Source organism: Lepus europaeus, chromosome 4 (assembly GCF_033115175.1).
Source record: "Lepus europaeus isolate LE1 chromosome 4, mLepTim1.pri, whole genome shotgun sequence".
NCBI classification, from domain to species: Eukaryota; Metazoa; Chordata; class Mammalia; order Lagomorpha; family Leporidae; genus Lepus; species Lepus europaeus.
This window is the reverse complement of record NC_084830.1, coordinates 109,806,922-109,834,582: the sequence shown is the minus strand read 5'-3', so window position 1 is coordinate 109,834,582 and position 27,661 is coordinate 109,806,922. Positions and strand designations below refer to the sequence as shown.

Here is a 27,661-nt window from a genome sequence, read left to right as displayed (position 1 = left end):
TCTTATCAATAAAGAAACTTATTAAAATTAAAAGTATAAAGAAATTTTTTCTCAAATATTTACTACTAAGTTGCCTACATGCCACCCTGCCACCAGGCAATACTTTAGTGCATTTCCTACATTTAAGGACATTCTTTTACATGAGCCAGTACTACCATTAGAATAAAAAAAGTTAGCACTGACATTACTACTGCCCAATCCTAAACCCTTTTCGAATTTCACTAGTTGTCCCCAGTATGTCCTTTAGAGCTAAAGGAACAAGTTTAAAATTGTGTACCACATTTAGTTCTCATGTTTAGATTCCTCAATCTTTCTTTCACTTTCATGACCTTGACACTTGTAAAGATTTATAAAATGTCCCTCATTTGGGATTGTCTGATGTTTCCTTAGTATTAGATTCATATTGTATGCATTTATCAGGATGTCACAGATGTGAAACTGTAACCTTTTTACTGTCTCCTGTCAGGAAGCATGCCATTTGATTTGTCACATTACTGATCATGTTCACTTGGGTCGCTTAATTAAGATGGTCTCTTTCATTTGCTGGTTCACTCCCCAAATGGCCCCAACCGTCAGGGCTGGGCCAGGTTGAAACCAGGAACCAGGAGCTTCATCCAGGTTTCCCACATGGGTTCAGGGGCTCAAGCACTTGGGCCATCATCCACTGCTTTCCCGGGCATGTTAGCAGGGAGGTGGATTGGAAGTGGAGCAGCTGGGAAACGAACCAGCGTCCATATGGGATGCCAGCTCTGCAGGCAGCGGCTTTACCTTCTATGTCACAACACTGGCCCCGTCTCACGTGTTTAAAAAAGAATAAGTACCTCACAGGCTAATTTTAAGGAAGGAGTGAAAAAATGCATGAAGAAAACTTTGTAAATTGTAGTTGTAATGCTGTGTGTTGCTTTGTACTCAAAAATTGTTTTATATATTGAGGAAAGTATTGTGGTCAAGAGAGATATTAATGTTTGATTTAAATTAAAGGAGGAACACTGGAAATGCTCATTCAAATCTTAAATATGGGATACAGTTTCCAATAACTATTGTCTGTGATCACTTTTGATTTCTGTTGTGTTTCGTGTTTTATGGGTAAATGTAACATTTAATTATAGTATAAATTATATATTGGAGCTTAGAAGATATCAGATAGTTTTGAATTGATTTTTTTTCAAATCTGCACATTAGCAAGGAAAATGGTTTCCTTTTCTTCTTCTAGATAGCAGAAATAATAGTAGTAATGCTATAGCAACGTAGACCTTAGTGTTAATGATTATTTGAATATTAGACCTCATCTTTGGTTGTCTCCTATTGATATATGGAAATATTAATGGTATTAATAGTTTAGAATATACTGTATTTTAGGTTAGAGACTTAAGAACTGATCTTAATAAATTTATTCATAAAAATTATTTATCATTAGCAAATGAAATACTCGGAGGCAATGTATTATTGCTTACATATTAAGTCAGATTTCTGATTATTTATAATTTCTGCTTTGGTTTCTTTTCAGAATACCAATGACAAAGCAATCAGAATCCAATAACATGAACCAATGATGTATATGGTATATATAAAATACTTTCATATAGAGAAATTTTTCTCTAATTCAGTTTTATGATTCACAGAAAGTTGGAATTTGACGGTTTTCTTAGGTTTCTCATTTTACAGGTGGCATCTGAGGAACGGGGGAGTTATTACTTGCACTGTATGAAATATGGCACATGGTTTGGCAGTCTTAGTGTCTATTATTTTGTAAGCTCTATTGTTTATACTGCCTCTGAAAATGTAATCAGCTCTGCCTTTTAATTTGGAATCCATATTGTTTGCCTGGAGAACATTAAATTCAAATACTCTGGGAACTTGGATCCTTACCTGTCAATAACCTCAAGTCACTTATTCTGGTGGACTTTATTTAAAGTTCTCTTACCGGTGTACTTTATGATTATTTAATCATTATTTTCATTCTATGTCTTACTTGGGAAAGTTTTGCCATGCTTTTTGGTAGGTCTGATTAAACTAATTCATCTTGGTCTTTTTAGGTTGATTATTCTAGACCTTCAGCAAAACACAGGAAAATAGCAACCTCCTTTCGTGACACTTCTCTCAAAGACATTTTAGTTCTAGCATGCTCTCTTTTGAAAGAGGTAAGTTAACTAATAATACAGTTTTTTTACTTAGAGTATGCAGAAATTTTGAGAGTTTCAAAAGAATTTCAAATGGATTTTCTCTCCAATTTTGCTTTTAGAAAAATTATTATAAAAGTGTCAATTTTACTTACTTGGTAAATAAGGTAAAATCCCAAACTAATTTAGTAACTTGTGTTTATGTGATAGTTTCATTGCCATCCTACCATATTCTTAACTGCAAAAGCTAATTAAGTCTTTTTCTGTCTACCTGCCCAATTTGAGTAGGGTGTAGCTGAAAAATGAAATGGCTATAAGCTTTCCTAATTTATCAACTATCAACATTTATCTATAGTAGAGTCAAGATAGTTGAATTTAATAATTTCTTTGGGAAATAACATTTCCCCATTTATACTTAGTGCCCTTTTGAACATGAGTGATGGCATGACTCATAATTGTATTGTGTGCCCTTATAGAACATAGGGATTCCATCATGTTTCTTATGGTTGTGAATTGGTGTAGTACAGCATTTCCCAAAGTTTGTTTCACTAGCATTAGTTTCCATTTATTTTTATTCTGTAAGACGGATTGAGTATCCCTTAACTGAAATGCTTGGAACCTGAAGTGTTTCAGATTTTGGAATATTTACATAGACTTTATCAGCTGAGCATACCTAATCCAAAAATCTGAAGTCTGGAACTTTATGAGCCTCATAGCAATACTCCAAAAGTTTCAGATTTTAGGGTATTTTCTGTGGATTTTTTTTTTATTAGAGATGCTCAAACTGCCACACTAAGTCAAACCAAAAGACCTTCTATTACCTTTAAAATTTCCTCCTAGTTTGGAAAATTTTAACTTATGTAAAACTGCCTAGATTAATATCTGGAGTCCATCAGCCACTTAAACAAAAACAACTCATGGCCAGTTTTATTTCACCTCTATTCACCTCTGCTGACTTGACTTCTTTTTGTGTTATTCCTAATGCAGAATCTCAAACTTATTATTTTCTCTACAGATATTTCACAGTGTATATTTAAATGTATAATCTCTTTTGATTGTTTCAAAATGATATTATTTTGATGGTCAGGTTCTTCTCCAGAAGCTTGTGAGTGTCTTTTCACATTCAAATAATTCTGGAAGCCTTTGTTAGATGAATATGACTCTTTTATGCATGATGTTAACCCAGTTTTTCTTGAAGCATATTATATTTTAAGCTTGTTCCAAGCAACCTTTGAATTAACGAATCCCATGCATTTATGCAGCTGTGCTATATGTTGTCATATTACCTCTTATGGTTTTAGATGGTGACCTATGGAAGACAGTTAAGTGAAAGTTTTTACCCCAACTTTACAAAATGAAATTTGAAAATAGTCAATTGTAGAAATTTATGGATAGTGATTTTACCTTTTTCCCCTAATTGGAATATGGAATAATATAATGTTTAAACTTTTTGTTAATTTTTATTTGACATTGAAGGATTTTTTTTTTTTAGATTTGTGAAAAATTTGTTGATACGGGACCAAGCGTTTAGTCTATGGCTGAGATGCCCAAGTCCTGCATGGGAGTACTTGGGTTTGATTCCTAGCTCCAGCTCCTGATTCCAGCTAACTGCTAATTGCAGACCCTGAAAGGCAGTGGGGATGGCTTAAGTGATTGGGTTCCTATCACTCAACTGGAGACTTGGATTGAGTTCCTAGCTTTGGTCTAAGCCCAGCTCCGGCCGTTGTAGGCATTTGGGGATTAATCTCTAGTTAGGAGGTTTTTTCTCTCTCTTTGTCTTCTTTGCTTCTCAAATAAATAAATAAATAATTGATGGGTTTCATAATGTTTTGATTTTGAACTTTTTTCAGGTGTTGGCCAAACCTTTAAATCTTCAAGATCAATGTCAACAAAACCTTGTCATGCAGGTCTTGAAACTGGTCCTCAACTGTCTTAACTTTGACTTCATTGGCAGTTCAGCAGATGAATCTGCAGATGATCTTTGCACGGTGCAGATTCCTACAACTTGGAGAACAAGTAAGAAAAAAAGTTTAGGAGAAAGGATGGTCAGTATAAAATGTGTGTAATTAAGCAGTGCAGTTGCTCTATGTACAGTTACCCCTGCTTTTTCCCAATCAAAACAGAGCTCAAGAGGATTTTTAACTCAAAGTACCTGCTGATGCACACTTCATAACGTAGTAACTGTCATATTGATTTTGGATAAGAAGAAAAGACAACTTTTGAGCTAGATGGAAAGCTGAAGGGAAAATCAAGAGCTATGTTTTGGCCGGCGCCGCGGCTCACTAGGCTAATCCTCCGCCTTGCGGCGCCGGCACACCGGGTTCTAGTCCCGGTCGGGGCACCGATCCTGTCCCGGTTGCCCCTCTTCCAGGCTAGCTCTCTGCTGTGGCTAGGGAGTGCAGTGGAGGATGGCCCAAGTGCTTGGGTCCTGCACCCCATGGGAGACCAGGATAAGCACCTGGCTCCTGCCATCGGAACAGCGTGGTGCGCCGGCCGCAGCGCGCTACCGCAGCGGCCATTGGAGGGTGAACCAACGGCAAAAGGAAGACCTTTCTCTCTCTCTCTCTCTCACTGTCCACTCTGCCTGTCAAAAAAAAAAAAAAAAAAAAAAAAAAGCTATGTTTTGAAACTTTCAGATAACAGTTGAAGTAGATCCAATAGTTGGCAAGAGATGTTAACAGATTTTTCAGAGTTATAAAGGAGTTAGTTAGAGTAAGTGACTTAGCAGTGTTGCAACTTATATTTTCTCAGGAGGGATAACAAGAAAAAGCAAGCTAACCCTGTATCTCAGAAAAGTGGTAATAGCTAGGGTACCCCTGAAGTCAAGCAGAAGGAAATGGGGCTGAAAAGATTGAAAATCTGTATTCTGCACAAACCTTTAGGATCTTCTCTATCACCTGTGCAAATGGGTGACTACATTTTCCCCTGTGTATCTGTGCTACCCTCTTGCTTCCATGACTAGAACTTAAGAAATTAAATTAGAGAGGCTTCAGGTTCAGGAATACTAGGTATAATAGAGGAATACCATAGATTATATGAGAACTTCTAATATGGAGATTAGAGACTAAACCAGTAGAATGGGATTTATGTTCTGTTTTTAAATTGTAATGATGAATTCGTGAACCAAAACATAAAATAAAAAATTCACAGGTTTGCCGGTGCTGCAGCTTAATAGGCTAATCCTCCACCTGCGGCGCCAACACACCAGGTTCTAGTCCCGATTGGGGCACCGGATTCTGTCCCGGTTGCTCCTCTTCCAGTCCAGCTCTCTGCTGTGGCCCGGGAGTGCAGTGGAGGATGCCCCAAGTGCTTGGGCCCTGCACCCCATGGGAGACCGGGAGAAGCACCTGGCTCCTGGCTTTGGATCAGCGCGGTGCGTCGGCCTTAGCGTGCCAGCCACAGTGGCCATTGGTGGGTGAACCAACGGAAAAGGAAAACCTTTCTCTCTGTCTCTCTCTCTCTCTCACTGTCCACTCTGCCTGTCCAAAAAAAAAAAAAAAAAAAAATTCACAGGCTAAAAAATGCATATATTTATATGTGAGTTGATATAAGGTAGGAAATATGAATAAGATTGGTAGGTTATATCAATATGAGTTTCCTGGTTGTGCAATTACACTCTGATTTTGCAAGAAATTATCGTGGGGAACTAGGTCAAACATGGGTCACTGTACTATTTCTTGCAACTGCATATAAATCAAAATCTCAAAAAGTTTACTTAAAAAGGGGTGGAGAGTTACTAGAAATAGAGACAAAATGAAGAGTAGAAATAAACTTCAAAAAGTTGTAATTCATATCCTAAGAGAACAAAGAAAATGAGATAAGAACAGGATATTGTTTTAAAGAGGAAAATTCTGAGAATGTTCCAAATTTAAAATATAGGTGACCAAATAAAATATTTAGTAGAAGAATGGGAAGATAAAGTTAGCAAATTCTCCTAGAAGGTAGAACAAAAAAGCAGGGAAATATTTGATAGGGTACAAGAGAATTAGAAGATGAAACTAGGAGGTCTGGCATCTGACTGGAATTCTAGGGAGAGAGAACAGAGGAAACAGAAGGAAATTTGCAGACAAATAATGCTCCCAAAAGATTTGACACTAAAGCACATACATTTTTAAATTGAAAGGTATCACTTGATCTCTAACATAATGAAAGTAAAAAGATAGACACTTAACTTCATAATCATGACATTTCAGAATAGTGAAGAACAAAAAATGTGCCAGAAAAAAAAAGTAAGTCACTTACAGAAGATTGTGATTAAGAATGGTATAGACTTCTCAGCAGTGGAACTGGAAGCTAGGAAACAATGCTATAGTGATAGCCTCACTATGAGAAAATTATTTTCAAATTGGAACAAAATGATCAAACATAACAGAAAAAAGACATTTTTAGACATGCAAGTCCTCCCTAGCTTTATCTGTGGTGTACTTGCTCTCAGAAAGTTTCTTGATGATATACAAGCCAAAGAAGATAGGGGATTTGGGAAAAGGATGTGTTGATGCAAGATAACAGTAAACAAAAAGGAGACAGCTGTAGAACAAAGTTAGGGAACAGCCAGTTGAAGACTAGAGGTAGATATGGAGAACAGAGATGATAGGTTATTCGATGCTGTTGATTGGATGGAAAATGTTGTGAAGAATATTTTGCAAATATATCAGAGCATTTGGAAAGACTTACTAAAAGATATTCAAGGAAATTTTAAGTTCTAGAAAAATGGAATTAAAAGATGTTTATTTTGGTGAAAAACTTTTGAAAAATTTATGTATAGCTTTTTATAATATGCATCTTGCAAGAACTTTTTGAAGTATGTCTGTATAACTAAGCCCAGAAGAGATGCTGTGATTAAGTCCAAGGAGTAATAGAAATGTGATATAATCATAGTATGTTTCTTGACTCAGTTCAAATTTATAACATAAGCATCACAAATATAAGCACATAGGATTGTTTTATCAGAAAATGTGATAGTGAATGCGTTTTGAGAGAGGATGGATTTGGAGAGAATGGTGGAAGTGGTTAGATTATATGATGAATGGTTAGTGAGGTAGACTCATTCACTGTAATATTGAAATCAGTTGATGTCTGTAGTAAAGCAATTGAATGAAGAAACAGTAGTCTGGAATATTCTTTGGAAACATAGGTAAATATGTACAGCTGTAAGAGCTGAAAAGTAGATGGAACGGGATGTTATAGCTCTTTTTTATTAGTATTTTTATTTTTAGTATTATTTACTTTTTGATCCTATTTTAAATTTTAAGCATTGTTTCTATTACTTTAATATAAATTGAAATAGAAAATTTTCCCAATTAGAATTGTAGATACTACATAGAAATAAGGACCATCTTAGCTAATTAATTTTTCTGTTGAAAAAACAAACTCAGATTCAGTTGTTCTTACTATTCACTCACAACACAGATCACTTTTCCCTCCACACACCAAGCAAGCAGTCCGTTCTGCAGTGGACACGAGCTGGGTTTCCTCTAATCCAACCATTTTCTGGCGTTACCTGCCTGCAGACGGCATTAGATCTCACAAGTTGAGGGCTCATTCCCTATATGCCAGTTGAAAGCCCCAGGTGATTTTGCCTGTGCGTCTGATCTTCCCTCTATAAATCAAGGTTCCCCCAATTCCCTCCTCAGGTTCGATCAATCTTCTCAAGCATCTCACAGAGCTCAGAAAAACATTTATGTTTACTGATTTATTGTAAAGGATATTGCAAAGGATTTAGATGAAAAGATGCATAGGGTGAGGTGTAAGGGAAGGGGCGCTTGCCTTCTGTGGGCACTCTTATCTTCTGGGAGCCTCCATGTGTTCAGCTATCAGAAGCCCTGTTCTTCTGGATTTTTTTTTTAAGATTTATTTTATTTGAAAGGCAGAGTTACATAGAGGAAGAACGAGAGCAGGAGAGGGAGACGGAGAGGGAGAGGGAGAGGGAGAGGCGGGGGGCGGGGGGGGGGAGGTCCTTCATCCGCTGATTCATTCCCCAGATGGCTGCAATGGCCGGAGCTGTGCCGATCTGAAGCCAGGAGCCAGGAGCTTCTTTCTGGTCTCCCACGCAGGTGTAGGAGCCCGAGGTCTTGGGCCATCTTCTACTGCTTTCCCAGACCATAGCAGAGAGCTGGATTGGAAGTGGAGCAGCTGGGACTTGAACCAGCACCAGCCTATATGGGATGCTGACACTGCAGATGGTGGCTTTACCAGCTACATCACAGTGCCAGCCCCTCTTTTGGATTTTTATGGAAATCTTATGTGTAAGCATGATTGAAGCATGGACAATTGTGTTGAAATGTGATCGGATAAAAAGGGTATGATCTAAGTATATTTTATAACATTATAATTCTGTTTATATTATTTCCTCTTTCGAAGGAGACTAATTAGTAAGAATTAAAAATATTCCTAACTTGAAACAGTGGCAAATGTGCAGGGGTTTTGTTCTCAGTTTTGTGTGGTAACATCTGACTTTGTTAAGATTGCTGAATTGAAAGTAATAATGTTAGAAAATAATTTTTATTTTTTCAGTTTTCCTGGAACCAGAAACATTGGATCTTTTCTTCAATTTGTATCATTCACTTCCACCACTGCTGTCTCAGTTAGTAAGTAAAAGTCATTCATTACTTCATTAAAAAGTAACTGATTTTTAATAATGGGTAATATATATTTCAAAAATTCTGTTTGTAAGTATGATTGGGTTTACCTCTCAAAAGAAGTTCTTACTTTTTGGGAGATGTGTGAGTATGCGTGATTTTCAGTTTCTTGGCATCAAAATAAACGTATCTTTTAACTCCATTTTCCACAAACTTTGAAGTACCCTCATATATTTCTGTGGATTTCCCACAGGATGTAGTCCACCCCACCTGGGCGTCCCTTCTGTTTTCCCCTTCCAGCTGTTTCTCAGCCCTTTGCTCCATTGTCTTAAGCTTGATAAGTGGTCTCCATCGGATATCTCTGAATAAGAAACAAAGGGGAGCTACTCATTTCATTTTGTATTTATCACTCTAGTTTTCATTTATTTTTTGAATTAAAAGCTGTTGCGTGTTCACAAAATTCTTGAAACTGTATGGTTTCCATCTTCACAGAATCAGAAACAGATCTGTTATGGCTAATTTTTTTTCTGAGTTTAATATACAAGCTTATAAAAAATAAAGTTGGGAAATTTTGATATTGTCATTTCTCAAAGAAAGATGTTTCCACTTTAAAGTACATCTAAGTGCTACAGTTGTAGGAACGTTATTTCCTAGAAGGGAAGGACAGAGTCACAAAAATATCCTTTTGCACAAAGCATTTCTAGGGCAGGTGTTTGGCATAGTAGGCCATTAGGATGCCTTTGTTGTATATTGGGATACCTAAGTTCAAATCCTGGCTCTGGTTCCTGAGTCCAGCTTCCTGCTGATACAGAGCTGGGAGGCAGCAGTGGTCACATGAGTAACTGGGTTCTTTCCACACAGTGGGAGACATGGATTGCATTACTAGCTCCTAGCTTCATTCAGCTCCTGGTTGTTGCAGGGCTTTGGAGAGTGAAACAGCAGATGGGCTTCCTTTTTATCTTTCTCTCTCTCTCTCCCCTCTTTTTCTCACTCTTCCTCTTAAATAAATACATAAAAATTTAAAGAAACTCAAAACATATCTGCTCTTGAATGTAGGCTTTAAGGTAATGATTTTTAAACTGGTTTCATAGGGTACTTATATTTCCAGGTAATGCCACAGCCGTCTTCTCACTGGAGGTCTTAGGTGTTTGAAAACCACAGTTTTATGTAATTATTTATTGGGATAAAACAAAAAAAGGTATTGGAGCTTAAACAATAAAGTAAAAATATAACTGCTTTGAGAGATAGTAAGCTCACATTCATTGAGCATATGCTATTACATGGTACTTATCTCACTCAGTCCTCTAACTGGCTATGCAAGGGGACTAATACTGTCTTCATGGTGTAGACCCCGAAAAGCAGAAAACAGATCCAGACAGCAACAAAGTAAATGTTTATAGTGTGATTCAAACCCAGGTCTTTTTGGCTCAAAAACCTTTATCTTAGGGATGGTTTTCTATTGTTTGTTTTTTGGTATTTGGGTTTTGGTTTGAAACAGTAGGGACTGTGGCAAACCTGGAGCACATCTCAAAAGGACATCTGATTTTTCTCCCTATTCTGACCTTTGCCAAGACAGACATTCAGTGTGAAAGCTCCTAATTGATATAATTAAATATTAGCTGCTAATTTTAATTTTTAAAAGTAAAGTTAGCAAATATGTCACCCAAAGAAAACATATTAGGCCATTTGGGCCTGACATTATCGATTTGGGGCCTTTCACTTTGTCTGACACATCAGTGGGTACCATTAATAGATTTAAGAACCTAAGTTATAGAATTGTCTGGAAATTTTAGGATGGTAACTAGTAACTAGGCCAAAGGTACTTTTCAAGATTTTTTTTTTAATTATCTAACCTGCAGCAACATTTCCCAAACTGTTCCTTTAGATATTAATACATAGTATAACATATATACCTGTATGTTAACTGGATTGCCAAGTAACAAAGTTTGTCCCCCTTGCAGGACACCACAGGGCATAATGTGTAGTATTTTTTAAATATATTGTGCCACAAGCCACCTTTTCTTTTTGATAGAATACCTGGTTCATAAATAGAAGTGGGCATCATTAGCAGTTGGGAGCCTTTCAAACATATGCATGTCCAATCCTACTCTCTCTGACTTAATATGTGAAAAAACATTAAAGAAGATCACATACGGATAGGAATTTTAGTGGTGGTGTAGAATGGTTGTGGGTGGTGGTGGTAGTTAATGATGTTTAGCTTCATTATTTTTGTATTCTGTAATGCTTTCTTACCATTAACATTAAATACATTTACAATGTAAAGACTAGTATTCCTTACATGTGGCCATAGTTACTTTTAAAATTGAAATGATTTTTTTTTATTGTTTTTAGGCACTTTCATGTTTAGTTCAGTTTGCTTCTACAAGAAGGTCCTTATTTAGCAGTCCTGAACGTGCCAAGTACCTTGGCAATTTAATTAAGGGAGTAAAAAGGATACTTGAAAACCCTCAGGTATTTATGAAGTAATTTAATTAATATTTAGCATTTAGAAATAGTTTTTCTGCTCAAAGGCACATAATAAACTCATCATGAATTTATTATGATTCTGGAAGAAAAAATTTAGTATCATATTCATCTTCTTTAGGTCTCATTTGTTGTAGACACAGGCGGTTTTTAAAAATGGGTATTTCCATAGCAGACTTCTGCATTCTTCCACTTTTATTTTCTTTCATATGGTTGTAGAAAGAAGTTATATATCTTACTATGCTTCTGCTTTTGCCATTTTGCTGTATTTCTTTGCCTAGACCTGTTAAACTATTGAAGGGATTAATTTAGGGTTATATTTACCTTCTAAAGTAGAAGACATAGTATAAATCTGAATGTTAATATTGGAATGAGTAGCTGTAAATTTTGAAGCAACATCTTTTTTTGCCCTCTTGTGGGCAAATAAGAGTTTGTAGACTTTGAAAAGCTACTCTACATTAACTTCAGAGCTTCAGTGGCAATACTCATTTCAGAGAATTTGCAAAGTCATTATTAAGAAGTGATTTTGGGTGCTTAGAATATTTTGTTTCACTCTTAATTTTGTTTTTGATTTAAAACATCTAATTACAGTGCTGGTTTTAAGAACTTAAATGATGATGTAAAGAGATTCATCTAAGTCTTGAGCTAATAATAACTTTCAGGAGGACATATATAGCTTTGTACATAAATAACATGTACGTGTTCTACAAAAGGCAGTTGTTTCTGCGTGTTATTTTTAGGAGTATTTTATGGGTTATATGTTTGTCTTTTCAATGTTAGTATGGTTGTGAAATTTCCTTGTTTTGCTGATAAATAGGGTTTTGCTGGTCACTTTCAGAAATTTTAGTTGTATCATCAACCAAGATATGGAAATAATTTGCTAGATATTGGATAATTCTTTTAAATGACTTTTCAACATGCACATATTGATTTCTCATGGCCGTGAGTTAGTTTGAATATATTAGAATCACAAACATGTGTTAAAAGAACTATAATTATAAAATATCTTTTCTGTAATTTATGCTTAATAATTAGACACTATTTTGTATTATTTCTGGGAACCCCTAGAAGTAAGTTTCCTAGGAACTTTATCAGTATTAAAAAGATACTTTTTGAATTGTGTTTTATGGCAACTGCAATACATATTGCAGAGTTCTCAAACTATACAGATAATAACACAGACACAGACAGTGGGGAGGCCTTTTTGGTCTTTGCTTTTAATTCTCCCCCAGAAGTTACTTAGGTGTTCTGTAGCTTCTTTGTGAAACTTTGTTCCTTATATTGAGAAAATTTATTTGAAAGACTGTCCACTTGGAGTTAGGGAACTGCTTGAGGGCACAATGCCTTTAAGTACTCAATAAGTATTTGTTGAAATAAAAGAAATTTGTAACTTGTGTGCATGCCCACACCATTTAATTTATATCCAGTTAGTGTTGCTGTTTTCCAGGACCTCAAGAGTCCATTCTTGGTTTTCACCTTTAATATTTTTTAAGTCCTTTCTTGACTTCTCTTTAAGCCACAGTGCACACATCTGCAGGCCACATGCATACACACGTGATTTTTTGTTCAATATAATAGATTCTCAAACATTACAGTTTAGTTGTTCCAATGCAAAGCTTCTCCCAAAGCCTTCTTTGGATTTCTAATATTGATGACAATATTAAATCTTGCAGAAATCACTTGTTTTCTTATGTTGTGATTTATCTGGTTGACATATGTATACCTGAAAACTGGGAAACTTAATAAAATACTTTGGAAGTTTATACACTTAATTATCAGTGATTTGTTTTTTAAATACTTTTAAAAGCCTTTCTTTTTGTCCCATAATTTAGGGTTTGTCTGATCCAGGTAATTATCATGAATTTTGCCGATTTTTGGCTCGGTTAAAGACAAATTATCAGCTAGGAGAATTAGTTATGGTGAAGGAGTATCCTGAAGTTATCAGATTGATTGCTAATTTTACCATTACTAGCCTACAGGTAAGTAAAAATATAAAATTAATTTAAATTATAGATAGTTTTAAAACACTTTCTTGGTCAGAGTTGGTGAGGGTATATTTTTAACATCTATTAATTTGAGTGCTGGATGTGTTCATTGCAACATTTTAGGTAAAAAAATGTTCATTGCAACATTTATAAGGATAAAAATTGAGAAGCCACTTTAATATATAATAGTTAAAGAATGGCTTGAAAAGTTGTAGTAAAATCTAAATGAAGAAATAAGAGAATATTTTTATAGATTTGATTCTGGAAAATTCTTTTTGTAAGTTAGGGGGTGAGGTTACAAAACCTATTTTCTGCATGATGTCGACTCTGAAAAGTACTCATTGAATGATTAGAAAGACATGTAGTAGTAATTTAATAGTTATCTCTGGTGGAATAATGAGAGACACTTGTATTTTTTATATTTATGAAATTTATAATAGTAAGTATTCATCAGTTACATAATCAGAATACTGATTATGGTAAAAGTTAATTTTAAAATATATGTTAGTAATTTTGCTCCGCAATTTCTAGTCCAGGAAGCTATAATGTCATTTAAAATAACTTTTGCTTTGTTTCTTTGTAGCACTGGGAATTTGCTCCCAACAGTGTTCATTATTTATTAACACTGTGGCAAAGGATGGTAGCATCAGTTCCTTTTGTGAAATCAACTGAACCTCACTTATTAGACACCTATGCTCCAGAAATCACCAAGGCCTTTATTACTTCTCGGTTGGAATCTGTGGCCATAGTTGTGAGGTATTGAAAAATTTAATGTTTCTCTGCTATTTTCATCTTTGACATCATTGATTTTTTTAAAGATTAGAGTATAATTTTAAAATTTATGCTTTTTAGTGTACTTTTATGTGTTCTGACAAGTGTATACAGCTAAACCACTACCGTCATAATTGAGATTTAGAATCATTCCATCATCTTCAAAAATTCTATTGTATGTTTTTATAGTCAGTCAGCCCTCTCCCTACTCTCAGCTCTGGCAACTACTGATCTGTTTTGTTTTCTTCTAATTTTTGCTTTTTTTAGAATGTTGTATAAATGAAATCATGGGGTATGTATCTTTATAGTCTGGTTTCTTTCACTTAGTATAGTGCACTTGTGATTCCTCTATGTTTAACCATTCCTTTTCGTTGCTGAGTAGTATCCATTTTGTGGATATGTCAAGAGTTTGTTTATGCGTTCATCCTTTGATGGACTTTTTTTTTTTTTTTTCATTTTTGTCAATGTCACTAAAAATACTAAAAACATTCCTGAAGAAATTTCGATATGAGTATAAACCTTTCCTGATCTTATTAAGACGACAGTTCCTCTGAAGGCCAGTGCCTTCGTGTGGAGAGGGGAGGAAAGCAGCATGCTCTCCATTCATGGGGGTGGGTGGGCTGGGTGGGCTCCCTGCCCCCACTAGTACTTAGGCCAGACTCAGAGTCACTGGGGACTGCAAAGTTCTGCTTCAGGAGTAGCACCAGCGGCAGGGGCTGCTGCTGGTTCCTCTCACCCTGCTCCAAGAAAATAGTATCCCCATTGGCCCCAGCTGCCGGAGTTGCTGGTCGTGGTTGTGTCGTTCTTGCTGCTGTATAAAGTATCTTCTTTCTGTAGACTTTCTACTGCAAACTTCTCTCCTACTGTCCCCTGGGAATGCGTTTCCTCCCCGTTCTGGTGTCTTCCCATGGTCAAAGTCAGAACATTTTTTCTCTATTAAGCCATTGTACACCAACCCCCTAGTTTTAGATTTTTAAAACTAACTGAGTTGCCATTATTTCAGAGTGAGGACTACCACAAGAATATTCAACATTTTGACTTCTTGTGAAAAGCAAGTACATTGGCCCCCCTGTAGCCACATGTGTGGAACTCAGCAGTGGCCGAGGTTTGAAAGAAGTCTAGACAGGTTTATTTCTTCTCTTCATTCCATGTGTCTTTCTCTCTTTATCCATTGTAGGCTTTATGTAACACAAAGTTTATTTGTGATGAATAAAAAGAATGAAACATATTCTAATGCAGTCTGCAAATCTTGCTCTTGTATATCCACAGAGATCATTTAGATGACCCACTAGATGATACCGCCACTGTGTTTCAGCAGTTGGAGCAGCTGTGCACTGTCAGCAGATGTGAATATGAAAAGACATGCACTCTTCTTGTACAGTTATTTGACCAGAATGCACAGAATTACCAAAAACTTCTACATTCAGCTTCTGGACTAACTGTAGACATGGCAATTCAGGAAGGTCAGTTAATTTTTTGATTATTATGTATTATGTTGAATATTAAGTAAAGTCATTAATCACTTTATTTAATAATTTTATTGCAAAGTATTTTTATGCCTCCTCTCCCCCCCCCATTCCTGCTCCTCTAATAAACAATTACTTTTATTAACCTTCTGGATATTTTAGCAGCTTGATAGTTGAGTTTTAATTCTCCTTTGTAAGATTCATAGAAATTATTTCTCTCTGGAATCAGTATCAAGAAAAGCTGATAAGGATCCTTGAGCAGATAGCTTATTAACATAACTATTTTTCATCTAATCATCTTTCCTTCTTTGCTATAAGTATAGCTGACTGCAAACTGAGAATCGAATTTCAGTCCGTATAAAAGTGTGTAAGACCTCATCATGACTTTGTTTTTATGTATTTGATTTCACCATGGTTTCATTTCTTATTGATAAATTCTTCAATGTGTTTTGTTTAATTCTTTTTTTTTTAATTAATTTATTTATTTGAAACTCAGAGTTACACAGAGAGAAGAGGCAGAGAGAGAGAGGGAGAGAGAGAGAGAGAGAGAGAGAGAGAGGTGTCTTCCATCTGCTGGTTCACTCTCCGATTGACCGGGGAGAGAGAGAGAGAGAGAGAGAGAGAGGTGTCTTCCATCTGCTGGTTCACTCTCCGATTGGCCGCAATGGCCGGCGCTGTGCCAATCCAAAGCCAGGAGCCAGGAGCTTCTTCTGGGTCTCTCATGTGGGTGCAGTGGCTCAAGGACTCGGGCCATCTTCCACTGCTTTCCCAGGCCATAGCAGAGAGTTGGATTGGAAGTGGAGCAGCCGAGTCAAGAAACGGTGCCCATATGGGGTGCCAGTGCTTCTGGCCACGGCATTAACCTGCTGTGCCACAGCACTGGCCGCTTGTTTAGTTCTTTATTGAAAGGGGAAGTATTTCTTTTTGTGTACCCCTTTAAATCCTTTCAGGAACATAAAAGGGTATATAAATTAAAAATATATATATAATTATGAGAATGGAACTGGGTTTATCCATTTCTAATAGAAGAGATCCTAATTATAGTCCCAGATTTTTTTTTTTCCGTAGGTGTTTCTTTTGTCTTCTGGTAGAAGGTGAGTTTAGTAAAGGATCATAGTAAAGTTTATTTCCAATAATTTTCCATCTTAACTCTTTCTAAAAATTCTTTCAAAGAATTGTTAGAATGCTTTTCACTTATTTTAAGTTGCATAATTGCTATGGAACAGTAGTTAACCTTCTGTACTTTTAGTCTTCTTTTTTTATTGGGATTTCATTATTTATAAGTTAAATAGGGGAGAACTAACTTTTTTTGCAACATTCTCTTTATTATTGATTTCATCTTTCAGTGAAGTTTATAAGTTGTTAAATATAAAATACAAAAGAATATTTGTGTGAAAATATTTCAGAAAGTTTGTGGATTACCCAACTAAAAAATAAGTTTCGTGCAAAAAGTTTTAGAAATGTTTGTATATATAAAGGACCTTCAAAAAGTTCACAGAAAATATGTGTTATGAAAAAGAAACCCTATCAATTTCAAAATGTTTTTGTACCCAAATAAACTTATTTTTTAATTCCATTTTCCACAAACTTTTTGAAGTACCCTTTTATATATTGACAGAGAATAGCAGTAACAATGACTGTCACCTGGCTTAAACAAATATGTCAGTGTCAGGATCTTTGCAGTATTCTTTGCTTTGCTTTTCAAGTATTTCCTCCCTCCCAGCAGAAAATTTTACAATTTTGAATTTTGTGCTTATCAGATACTGTCTTTTCTTTATAGTTTTATGGTATAGGTATGTACTCTGAAAATAATTTATATTTTTGCATATTTCTGAACTTTATAGAAATGGAATCACATTGTACTTATTCTTCTACAACTTCATTATTCTCAGTATTGCATTTATGAGCGCTCATTCAACATTGATGACACGTAGCTGTAGCTGTTTGATTTTTACTGCTTTGTACTGTTGTTTGAATATACCACACTTGTTTATGTATTTTCTTGTCAATGAGTACATGTATTTTCTCTGGTTTTTGCTAATACAGTATTGCTGTAAAGGTTGTTTTGTATATCTATAATGCATTTGACTTTATTAGCTAATGTCAAACTGTTTTACCAAGCGATTGTGCTACTTCACGTTTCACCAACAGTGTTCATGAGTTTCAGTTGATCTGTATTAAGAATTGGCAGAATTTTTCTTAATGTGCCAGGTATAGTACTCAACTTTGCCTTTGTTGCCAGAAAGTAGCTGTAGACCATATGCATGGCTGTGTTCCAGTAAAATTTTGTTTACAGAACAGGAGGCTATAAGTTCACTGACTTTGACAGAGATCATTGCCAGCAGCCTATATTACTAGAATTTATGTTTGCCAATCCATGTGAGATAATATACCTCATAGATATATTACTTTTCACTATGGTGATCATCAGGTTTAGCATTGTTCCGTGCTTATTGATTGTTAAGCATCATTATCAGTGAAGTATATATGTATCCCTTTTTTTCCATTTGCTTTTTGCCATTAGATTATTTGCCTGCTTCTCACTGGTATGTTTAACACTTAGGTTTTTGAATTATAAATCTCATCTCCAAGTGTTTGATTTATCTTTACATATAACTTATTCTCTTATTTTCATGTCAAAATTGATTTTAACTAATTTTTAAATTTCTTAAGAGATAATGCATTTACATTATCTACAAATCTTAAAAAATTAAACTGTATTCTCTTCCAATATTCCCATTCTTCCTCACAAATAACCATTCTTACTAATTTTATCTTTCCAAAGTTTCTGTCTGCAAATGTAAATGATTATGAATATATAAATTATTTTTCCCCCTTAGATAGAATTGACATACCACATTCACTGTTCTTATATTTTTAATTTAAAAGTGTTTTATAGCTGTTTGCAAATCAGTATGTAGAAGACTGTTAGAAATACATAATATTTGACTTCCTGAACATGTCTGTACTAATCAATACTTTGTCACTGTAATGAAATGCCTGAGGTAAGGAAAGTCATTTTGGCCCATGGTTCTGGAGGTGCAGAGTTGTCTAGGCATGTTATTAGGTGATGGCCTCCTTGTTTGCAGCACAGAACATCATATAGCAAGAAACTAGGTGTATGTATGTCTGTGTGACCTCTCCCTTCTTCTTACAAAGCTACCAGGATCAAATCATGAGGTCTCAACCACAATTACCTTATTTAATCTTCATCACTTTGTGAACACCAGTTAGATTACATTTCTCTCTTCTGAATAATATTAACATATGAATTTGGAAATTAAATTCTTGCATGAATACAAGAGAGCAACCTTAGTCGTATCCTTGTGGTATTCATTTATTTAATCCTTTCACTGTTGATAATCATTAGAGTTGCTTACAGTCTTCTATTGTAAGTGTTATACAGATTAACGTTGTATAAATGTCATTTTATGTGTATAAAAGTCTATAAGAAAAATATCCAGACATGGAATTGTTGGGTGGAAGGGTTAAGATGTTTATAATTTTATAAATACTGTCAACTTCTTTTCTGTCAGGAATATGCCAGTTTACGTGTATAACAATAATTTATGAGATGTTTCCACATAGCCTTCAGAGGACCCATTAATATTACCCCTTAATAGCTTCATTTTATAATTTAGTATGTGCATCTCTCATATCAGTGAGGTTAAGTGTTTCAGTTTCCCTTGATTTGCTCTTCCTTTTTTGTATATAAACTATTCATTTCCTTTGCTCATTTTTCTATTGAGTTGTTGACCCTTTTTCTTTCATTGATTTCTAAGAGCTCTTTATATTTTATGAAATTGAGCCCTTTATTTGTGATGAGTTGCAAATATGCCCAGTCCCCCTTTTTTAGTTTACTGTTTAATGAGTTTAGCAACTATATATAGCTGTGACCACACCAGCCCATTCAGCATAGGGGACACTTCTCTTTTCTTATGCCCTTTGACCCTATCCTTAGTTCCTGGCCCAGGCAGCCACTGGTCTGATTTCTGTCATTAAGGTTTGTCTCTTTTTTAAACTGTCATATAAATGGAATATTACAGTAAGTCTTTTGTGTTTAACTTTGGGTAGTGTAACGTTTTTGAAATTAAAATATATTTTGTATATTAATATTTTGTTCCTTTTTGTTGCTGCATAGCACTACATAGTATGGCTTTTCCATAGTTTATCTCTTTACCAGTTGGTGGACGTTTGAATCAGGCTTCTAATTTTTAGCTGTTCTGAATCATGATGTTGTGAACATTTGTGATCCAGTCTTTGTATGTATATATTATATATATAAAATCCCTTTTTCACATATGTTTTGCAAGTATTTTCTCCAAGTTAATGGTTTGCTTTCTTAATTGTCTTTTTTTTTTTTAAGATTTATTTATTTTACTTGAAAGTCACAGTTTTACAGAGAGAGAAGGAGAGGCAGAGAGAGAGAGAGGTCTTTCATCTGCTGGTTCACTCCCCAGTTGGCTGCAATTGCCAGAGCTATGCTGATCCAGAGCCAGGAGCCTCCTTTGGGTCTCCCACATGGGTGCAGGGGCCCAAGGACTTGGACCATCTTCCACTGCTTTCCCAGGCCATAGCAGAAAGCTGGATCAGAAGTGGAGCAGCCAGGTCTCGAACCTGCATCCATATCGGATGCCAGCACTGCAGGTGGCAGCTTTATTTGCTACGTCACAGCGCTGGCCCCTTAATTGTCTTTTTTTTTTTTTTTTAAATTAATTTATTTTTTGACAGGCAGAGTCAGACAGTGAGAGAGAGAGAGAGAGACAGAGAGAAAAGTCTTCCTTTTTCCATTGGTTCACCCCCCAAGTGGCCGCTATGGCTGGTGCGTTGTGGCCGGTGTGCTGTACCCAGCCGAAGCCAGGAGCCAGCTGCTTCTCCTGGTCTCCCATGCAGGTGCAGGGCCTGAGGACCTGGGCAATCCTCCACTGCACTCCCGGGCCACAGCAGAGAGCTGGACTGGAAGAGGAGCAACCGGGACAGAATCCAGCGCCCCAACCGGGACTAGAACCCGGTGTGCCGGTGCTGCAGGCGGAGGATTAGCCTAGTGAGCCGTGGCGCTGGCCCCCTTAATTGCCTTTTGAAGACCAAAAGTTTTTAAATTTGAAGTCTGCTTTTTCAGTTTTTTCCTTATGGCTTGAACTTTTTGTTTAAGATCATCCACCTCACTCAGTGTCATGAAGACTTTCTTCTATATCTTTCATAGGTTTTTTTTGTTTATTTTAAAGATTTATTTATTTTATTTGAAAGAGATACAGAAAGGAAGAGAAGGAGAGATCCTCCATCTGCTGGCTCACTCCCCAAATGGTCACGATGGCCAGGGATAGGCCATGCCAAAGCTTCATCCAGGTCTCCCACATGGGTGTCAGGGGCCCAAGGACTTGGGTCATCTTCTTTTGCTTTCCCGGGTGCATTAGTAGGGAGCTGTATCAGAAGTGAAGCAGCAGGGACATGAACTGGCACTTATACAGGATGCTGGTATTGCGGGTGGTAGCTTTACCCACTATACGACAGCGCCAGCCCCAATATCTTCCATAAGTTTAATAGTTCCAGCTATTGTTTTTAGGTTTTTAATACGATTTGGGTTAATTTTTGTCCTCTTAGACAGTTATCCAGTCATCTAGCACCATTTGTTGAAAAGACAATTTTTCTCCATTGAATTATCATGGCATCTTTGTCAAAAATCAGTTCTCCATAAAAGGGTAAAGTCTGTTACTGTACTACCTTTTCTGTACTATTTATCTGTACATCTATCCTCATACCAATATTATATAATCTTAGTTACTGCTGTAGCTTAAAATAAGTCTTGAAATCAGGTAATACAAATCCTCCAGTCTTGTTCATAATTTAGGAAATAATTTTGGCTGTTGTAGGTGTTGTGCCTTTCTTACTAATTTTTAGCATCAGCTTGTCAGTTTCTTCCAAAAAGGTCACTGGAATTTGGATTGGGATTGCTTCAATCTGTATTTAGTTTGCACCAGCTGAACAGTATTGAGTCCTCCAGTTCATGAACATTTCATTTTCTTTGCAATGTTTCATTGTTTGCCATGTGCAGTTATTAAAAACAATTTGCTAATTTATTTCTATACATTTTTTGATGCTATTGCAAATTTCTAATTGTTCTGTTACTCTATAAAGCTAAAATTGATTTTTATTTTCTATGACTTTACTTATTCTAATACCTTTTGAACAGAGTCTTTACAATTGACTATCTGATTGTGTCATCTATAAATAAAGAGTTTTTTGTCTTCTTTCCAGTACCTATGTCTTTTCTTTTTCTTGCCTACTCTACTGGTAGCACTTACAGTACAATATTGAATGAAAATGGTAAGATTATTCTCTTTGTTACTATTTGTGCATAGAAAGCATTGAGCTTTTTACCTTTGAATATATTGTTTTTATACTTTTTGAAGATATAAGTTTAAGAAAGTTCTCTTTTATTTCTTATGGTATTTATAATGAAGATTATATTGCTTTTCTTAAAATATTTACTTACTTATTTGAAAGGTAGAGAAAGAGAGAGAGTGGGAGAGGGAAAGAGAGAGAGTGTGTGAGCTTCTATCCACTGGTTTTCCCCAAATGGCTGCATCAGCCACATTTAGGCCAGACTGAAGCCAGAAGCCAGAAATTCTATCCTGGTCTCCCATGTGGGTGGCAGGGACCCAGGTATTTAGACCATCATCTGCTGCCTTCCCAGGCAGATAAGCAGGAAGCTGGATCAGAAGCAGAGCAGATTGGGCTCAAACTGGCATTCTGATATGGGATGCTGGCTTCTCAAGTAGCAGCAAAATTCGTTTTTTTTAAAATATTTTATTTATTTATTTGGGAGGTAGAGTTACAGAGAGAGAAAGAGAGAAAGGTCTTCCCTCTGCTGGTTCATTCTCCAAATGGGCCAGTTGAAGCCAGGAGCCAGGAGCTTCTTCCAGTTCTCACATGGGTGCAGGGGCCCAAGCCTTTGGGCCATCTTCTACTTTGCCAGGCCATAGCAGAGAGCTGGATTGGAAGAGGAGTAGCGGGACACAAACTGGTGCCCATATGGGATGACGGTACCACAGGTAGAGGCTCAGCCTACTGCACCACAGTGCCAGCCCCAATTCAGTTTCTTAAGTCATAAAGGACTGTTCAAATTGTATATTTCTCCTGTGGTAGATCTGGTCCTTTGGGTCTTAAAAGGAATATGTTCCATATTTAAAGTTATCAAAGTTATTTGTAGTATTTCATTATTAATTTTAAATTATCTATAGTATTTGAAGTGGTATCCATTCTTTCATTCTTTTTTTTTTTGTTTTGCATTTTTAAATTTTCATTTTATTTGAGAGGTAGAGAAACAGAGACAGAAGGATCTTTCATCTGCTGATTCACTTCCCAAACGCCCACAACAGCAGGGACTGGGCCAGGCATTTCAAACATGAGAGCTGGGAACTCCAATCCTGGTCTCCCATGTGAGTAGCAGGGACCTACATACCTGAGCCATTACCTGTTACTGGGTGAGTACTAGCAGGAAGCTGAAACTGGAAACAGAGCCAGGACTCGAACTCAGGCACTCAGATAGGGTATGAGAGTTTCCAAGTAGCATGTTAACTCTGTATCACATGCCCACCCTGACTCAAGTGTTCTGTAAAGCCATCTTTCATTCTTGCTGTTGATAACTTTTGTCTTTATTTTTTTTTTTTAAGATTTATTTATTTATTTGAAAGGCAGAGTTCCAGAGAGGCAGAGAGAGAGAGAGAGAGGTCTTCCATCTGCTGGTTTGCTCCCCAAATGGCCACAACAGCTGGAGCTGCGCTTATCCGAAGCCAGGAGCTTCTGCCAGGTCTCCTACGCAGGTGCAGGGTCTCAAGGACTTGGGCCATCTTATACTGCTTTCCCAGGCCATAGAAGAGAGTTGGATCAGAAGAGGATCAGCTGGGACTTGAACTGGTGTCTATATGAGATGCTGGCACTGCAGGTAGCGGCTTTACCCACTACGTCACAGCGCTGGCACCCGATATTTATCTTTTCTCCTTAGTGACCCAACTACTTATTTGTCAATTCTGTTGAACCTTTTAGAGTTTCAGTTCCTAGACTCACTGATTTTCTGTAGTTTCTTCGTTTTCTGTTGTTTTTATCATTCTCTGCTTTATACTTATTTCAGATCTTATTTAATATTTTGTGGAGGCTTCATATATTTGACTTCTATATTTTCTATATATTTTGCTTCTAATATATGTGTTCTGCTTCTAATAAAACATTTAAAACTATAAATTTTTCTTTAAATATTGGTTTAATTTAATTATCAAAGGATTTTCTTTTTTCTTTCTTTTTTGAAAGTCAGAGTTACAGAGAGAGGGAGAGACAGAGAGAGATCTTCCATCTGCTGGCTCACTCCCCACCCCGATGGCTACAATGGCTGGGACTGGGCCAGTCCAGAGCCAGGAGCTTCTTCTAGGTCTCCCACATGGGCGCAGGGGCCTAAGCACTTGAGCCATCCTCTGCTGCTTTTCCTAGGCCATCAGCAGGGAGCTGGATCAGAAGTGGAGCAGCCAGAACTCACTAACAGGCGTCTGTATGGGATGCCAGCATCACAAGCAGCGGCTTTCCCTGCTTTACCTTTACCACATTGCAGGCCCTAGAAGGTTTTCTAATGTAGTATTTTTGTTAACTTATAGCTTATTCAGGACTGTGTTTTTATTTATGAATATTTATGATTTTCCTAATTAATGATGTCTAATTTAGTTTTCTTTTGGTCAGATTTTTGGTATGATTTCTGTCTTTCTAAGTTTACTGAGATATTTTTTATGATCTAACATATGGTCTATCCTGATAAACATGCCATGTGTACTTAAAAAGAATAAATATGTTAGAATTACTGGATATTATATTGTATAGAGATTAAATGTTAATAATATTCAGATATTCTTTAATGAGATTTTTTTCTATATCTTTTTTTTTTTTTTTTGACAGGCAGAGTTAGTGAGAGGGAGAGACCGAGAGAAAGGTCTTCCTTCCATTGGTTCACCCCTCACATGGCCACTTCGGCTGGCGTGCCGCACTGATCCGAAGCCAGGAGCCAGGTGCCTCCTCCTGGTCTCCCATGTGGGTGCAGAGCCCCAGCACTTGGGCTATCCTCCACTGCCTTCCCGGGCCACAGCAGAGAGCTGGACTGGAAGAGAAACAACCAGGACAGAATCCGGTGCCCCAACCGGGACTAGAACCCGGAGTACCGGCGCCGCAGGCAGAGGATTAGCCTAGTGAGCCGTGGTGCCAGCTGATTTTTTCTGTTTCTTTTATTTGAAGAAAGAGATTGAAATCTCCAAATATGATTGGGATTGCCTATACTACTTTTCATTATTTCAATTTTTCTCTTAAATTCTGTTTTATCTAATAGATTATTGTTGTCATTGCCTTCTTATCCTTACCATTTATATAGTATATCTTTATACTTGATCTTAGCCAAAAGGCGGAGAAGCGATATATATATTGTATCTTTCTCAATCTGTTTACTTCCAATCTGTGTCTATATATATATATAGACACACACACACACACATATATATATATATATATATTTAAAGTGCTCTGGGGGCCAGTGCTGTGACGTAGCAAGTAAAGCTGCCACCTGCAGTGCCAGCATCTCATATGGGCTCTGGTTCAAGACCTGGCTGCTCCACTTCTGATCCAGCTCCCTGCTATGGCCTGGGGAAACAGTAGAAGATGGCCCAAGTGCTTAGGTCCCTGCACCCACGTGGGAGACACAGAAGAAGCTCCGGGCTCCTGGCTTTAGATTGGCCCAGTTCTGGCCATTGTGGCCATTTGGGGAGTGAACCATTGGACAGAAGACATCTCTCTTTCTCTGCCTCTGCCTCTCTATAACTCTGCCTTTCAAATAAATAAATAAATCTTTTTAAAAAATAAAGTGTCTCTGTAGGCTGTTAATATTAAGTTTCCTTTCAAAATGGGGCCGGCGCTGTGGTGCAGCAGGTTAACGCCTTGGCCTGAAGCACTAGGATTCCATATGGGTGCTGGTTTGAGTCCCGGCTGCTCTACTTCCAATCCAGCTCTCTGCTATGGCCTGGAAAAGCAGAGGAAGATGGCCCAAGTCCTCGGGCCCCTGCAACCACATGAGAAACCCAGAAGAAGCTCCTGGCTTCGGATTAGCTCAGCTCCAGCTGTTGCGGCCAATTGGGGAGTGAACCAGCGAATGGAAGACCTCTCTCTCTCTCTCTCTCTGCCTCTCCTCTCTCTGTGTAACTCTTTCAAATAAATAAATAAAATCTTTAAAAAAAAAAAAAAGGGCCGGCGCCGTGGCTTAACAGGCTAATCCTCTGCCTTGCGGCGCCGGCACAATGGGTTCTAGTCCCGGTCGGAGCGCCGGATTCTATCCCGGTTGCCCCTCTTCCAGACCAGCTCTCTGCTATGGCCCGGGAAGGCAGTGGAGGATGGCCCAAGTGCTTGGGCCCTGCACCCTATGGGAGACCAGGAGAAGCACCTGGTTCCTGGCTTTGGATCAGCGAGATGCGCCGGCCGCAGCGGCCATTGGAGGGTGAACCAATGGCAAAAAGGAAGACCTTTCTCTCTGTCTCTCTCTCTCTCACTATCCACTCTGCCTGTCCAAAAAAAAAAAAAAAAAAAAAGAAAAGAATCCAAGTCAGACTTATATTTGTGACCTGCATACAGACTACAAGTATGGTAAAGAAAACTTCATTCTTTTTTTATTTAAATATTTATTTGAAAGGCAGAGTTACAGAGAGAGAGAGAGAGAACTTCAATTCATTGGTTCACTCCCCAAATGTCTGGAACAATCAAGGCTCAGCCAAGCGGAAGCCAGGATCCAGGAGCTTCATCCAAGTCTCCCATTTGGAAACAGAGGCCCAAGAACTTGGACAATCTTCCCCTAATTTCCCAGGAGATGGGTCAGAAGTGACAACTGTAACCGATGACCACATGGCATTCTTTGTGGGTGGCAGCTTAACCCATTTCACCGCAACGCAAGCCCCAGAAAAATCTCATTCTAAGAAACACCTGAAATGGTATTAAATTGGTGGCCCCACCTCAACCCTAAGTAATGGACTAAACACTCCAGTTAAAATAGAAGAATAGTCAAACTGGATTTTTTGAAAGGAAACTTTTTTTTTTTAAGATTTATTTATTTATTTGAAAGTCAGAGTTACACAGAGAGAGGAGAGGCAGAGAGAGAGAGAGAGAGATAGAAAGAGAGAAAGAGAGAGATCTTCCATCCGCTGGTTCACTCCCCAGTTGGCTGCATCGGCTGGAGCTGCACCAATCCGAAGCCAGGAGACAGGAGCTTCTTCTGGGTCTCCCATGCGGGTGCAGGGGCCCAAGGACTTGGGCCATCTTCTACTGCTTTCCCAGGCCACAGCAGAGAGCCGGATCTGAAGTGGAGCAGCCGGGACTAGAACTGGTGCCCATGTGGGATGCCAGCGCTTCAGGCCAGGGCTTTAACCCGCTGTGCCACTGCGCCGGCCCCGTGACTTGGTTTATTTTCCTGTTCTCCACTTAGCTCTGAAACCAAAGTTTGTGTGTTATGTTTCTCTGTCTGGGGCAGATTTTTGTTTTCCAATCTACATTTTTCACTAAGGATATAGTTAACTCTTTGATTCAGGTTTATGCGAAGTTTTCCTAATGTACTTGTTACATCGGTCATGTCTTACTTAGGCTTTCTCCTTTGGCCATGATAGAAGCTCAAGTTGCTTAGTTGTTTCTGTGCAGATGTCTTTTGAAATTTCAGCCCTACCTAACCTCACCCCTTTGGAAGTGGATAAAAGGCCTGAAACATGGTGGACCTTGCCTGTTTTTCCCTTCTTGCGCTTTGTCGCCCCTATTGCACTTTGCTGCCTTTGTTGTTCTGCTCCTCCGGGGCACGTGGTTCTCTGCCTTTGCTTCACTGCTCGTGCTGTGCTACCTGGGGCTGCTCCTAACCAAGTGGTCACTACACGTGCCTCCTGGCCTGTTCTCTGCTCGCGATGGATCCCAACTCAGTCTGTAGACTTTTCTTCTCCATTAGACCAAGCCCTCACTCTCCTATGCATGTTTCCTCACTAAATAAAAAGCTTAAAAAAAAAAAAAACTTAAAAGAAAAAGAAATTTCAGCCCTTATATATTTTTTGACTGTCAAGAATTTTTTTTTTTTTTTTTTTTTTGACAGGCAGAGTGGACAGTGAGAGAGAGAGACAGAGAGAAAGGTCTTCCTTTTGCCGTTGGTTCACCCTCCAATGGCTGCCGCGGTAGGTGCGCTGCAGCCGGCGCACCGCGCTGATCCG

General features: G+C 37.6%; 1 protein-coding gene across 5 annotated transcripts in view; it reads left to right on the top strand.

The window, feature by feature from the left end:
• The window catches only part of RANBP17 (RAN binding protein 17), a 364,714-nt gene that overhangs the window by 27,100 nt on the left and 309,953 nt on the right, over positions 1-27,661 (top strand). For 4 of the 5 annotated variants that reach the window (XM_062188698.1, XM_062188700.1, XM_062188699.1 and 1 more), the window contains 7 exons: positions 2,037-2,141; positions 3,971-4,136; positions 8,634-8,707; positions 11,051-11,170; positions 13,015-13,161; positions 13,751-13,923; positions 15,208-15,401. In XM_062188698.1, coding sequence (XP_062044682.1) covers positions 2,037-2,141; positions 3,971-4,136; positions 8,634-8,707; positions 11,051-11,170; positions 13,015-13,161; positions 13,751-13,923; positions 15,208-15,401 — 979 coding nt within the window. The remainder of the gene's footprint in view (positions 1-2,036; positions 2,142-3,970; positions 4,137-8,633; positions 8,708-11,050; positions 11,171-13,014; positions 13,162-13,750; positions 13,924-15,207; positions 15,402-27,661) is intronic. The other variant, XM_062188701.1, reaches the window with a different exon arrangement.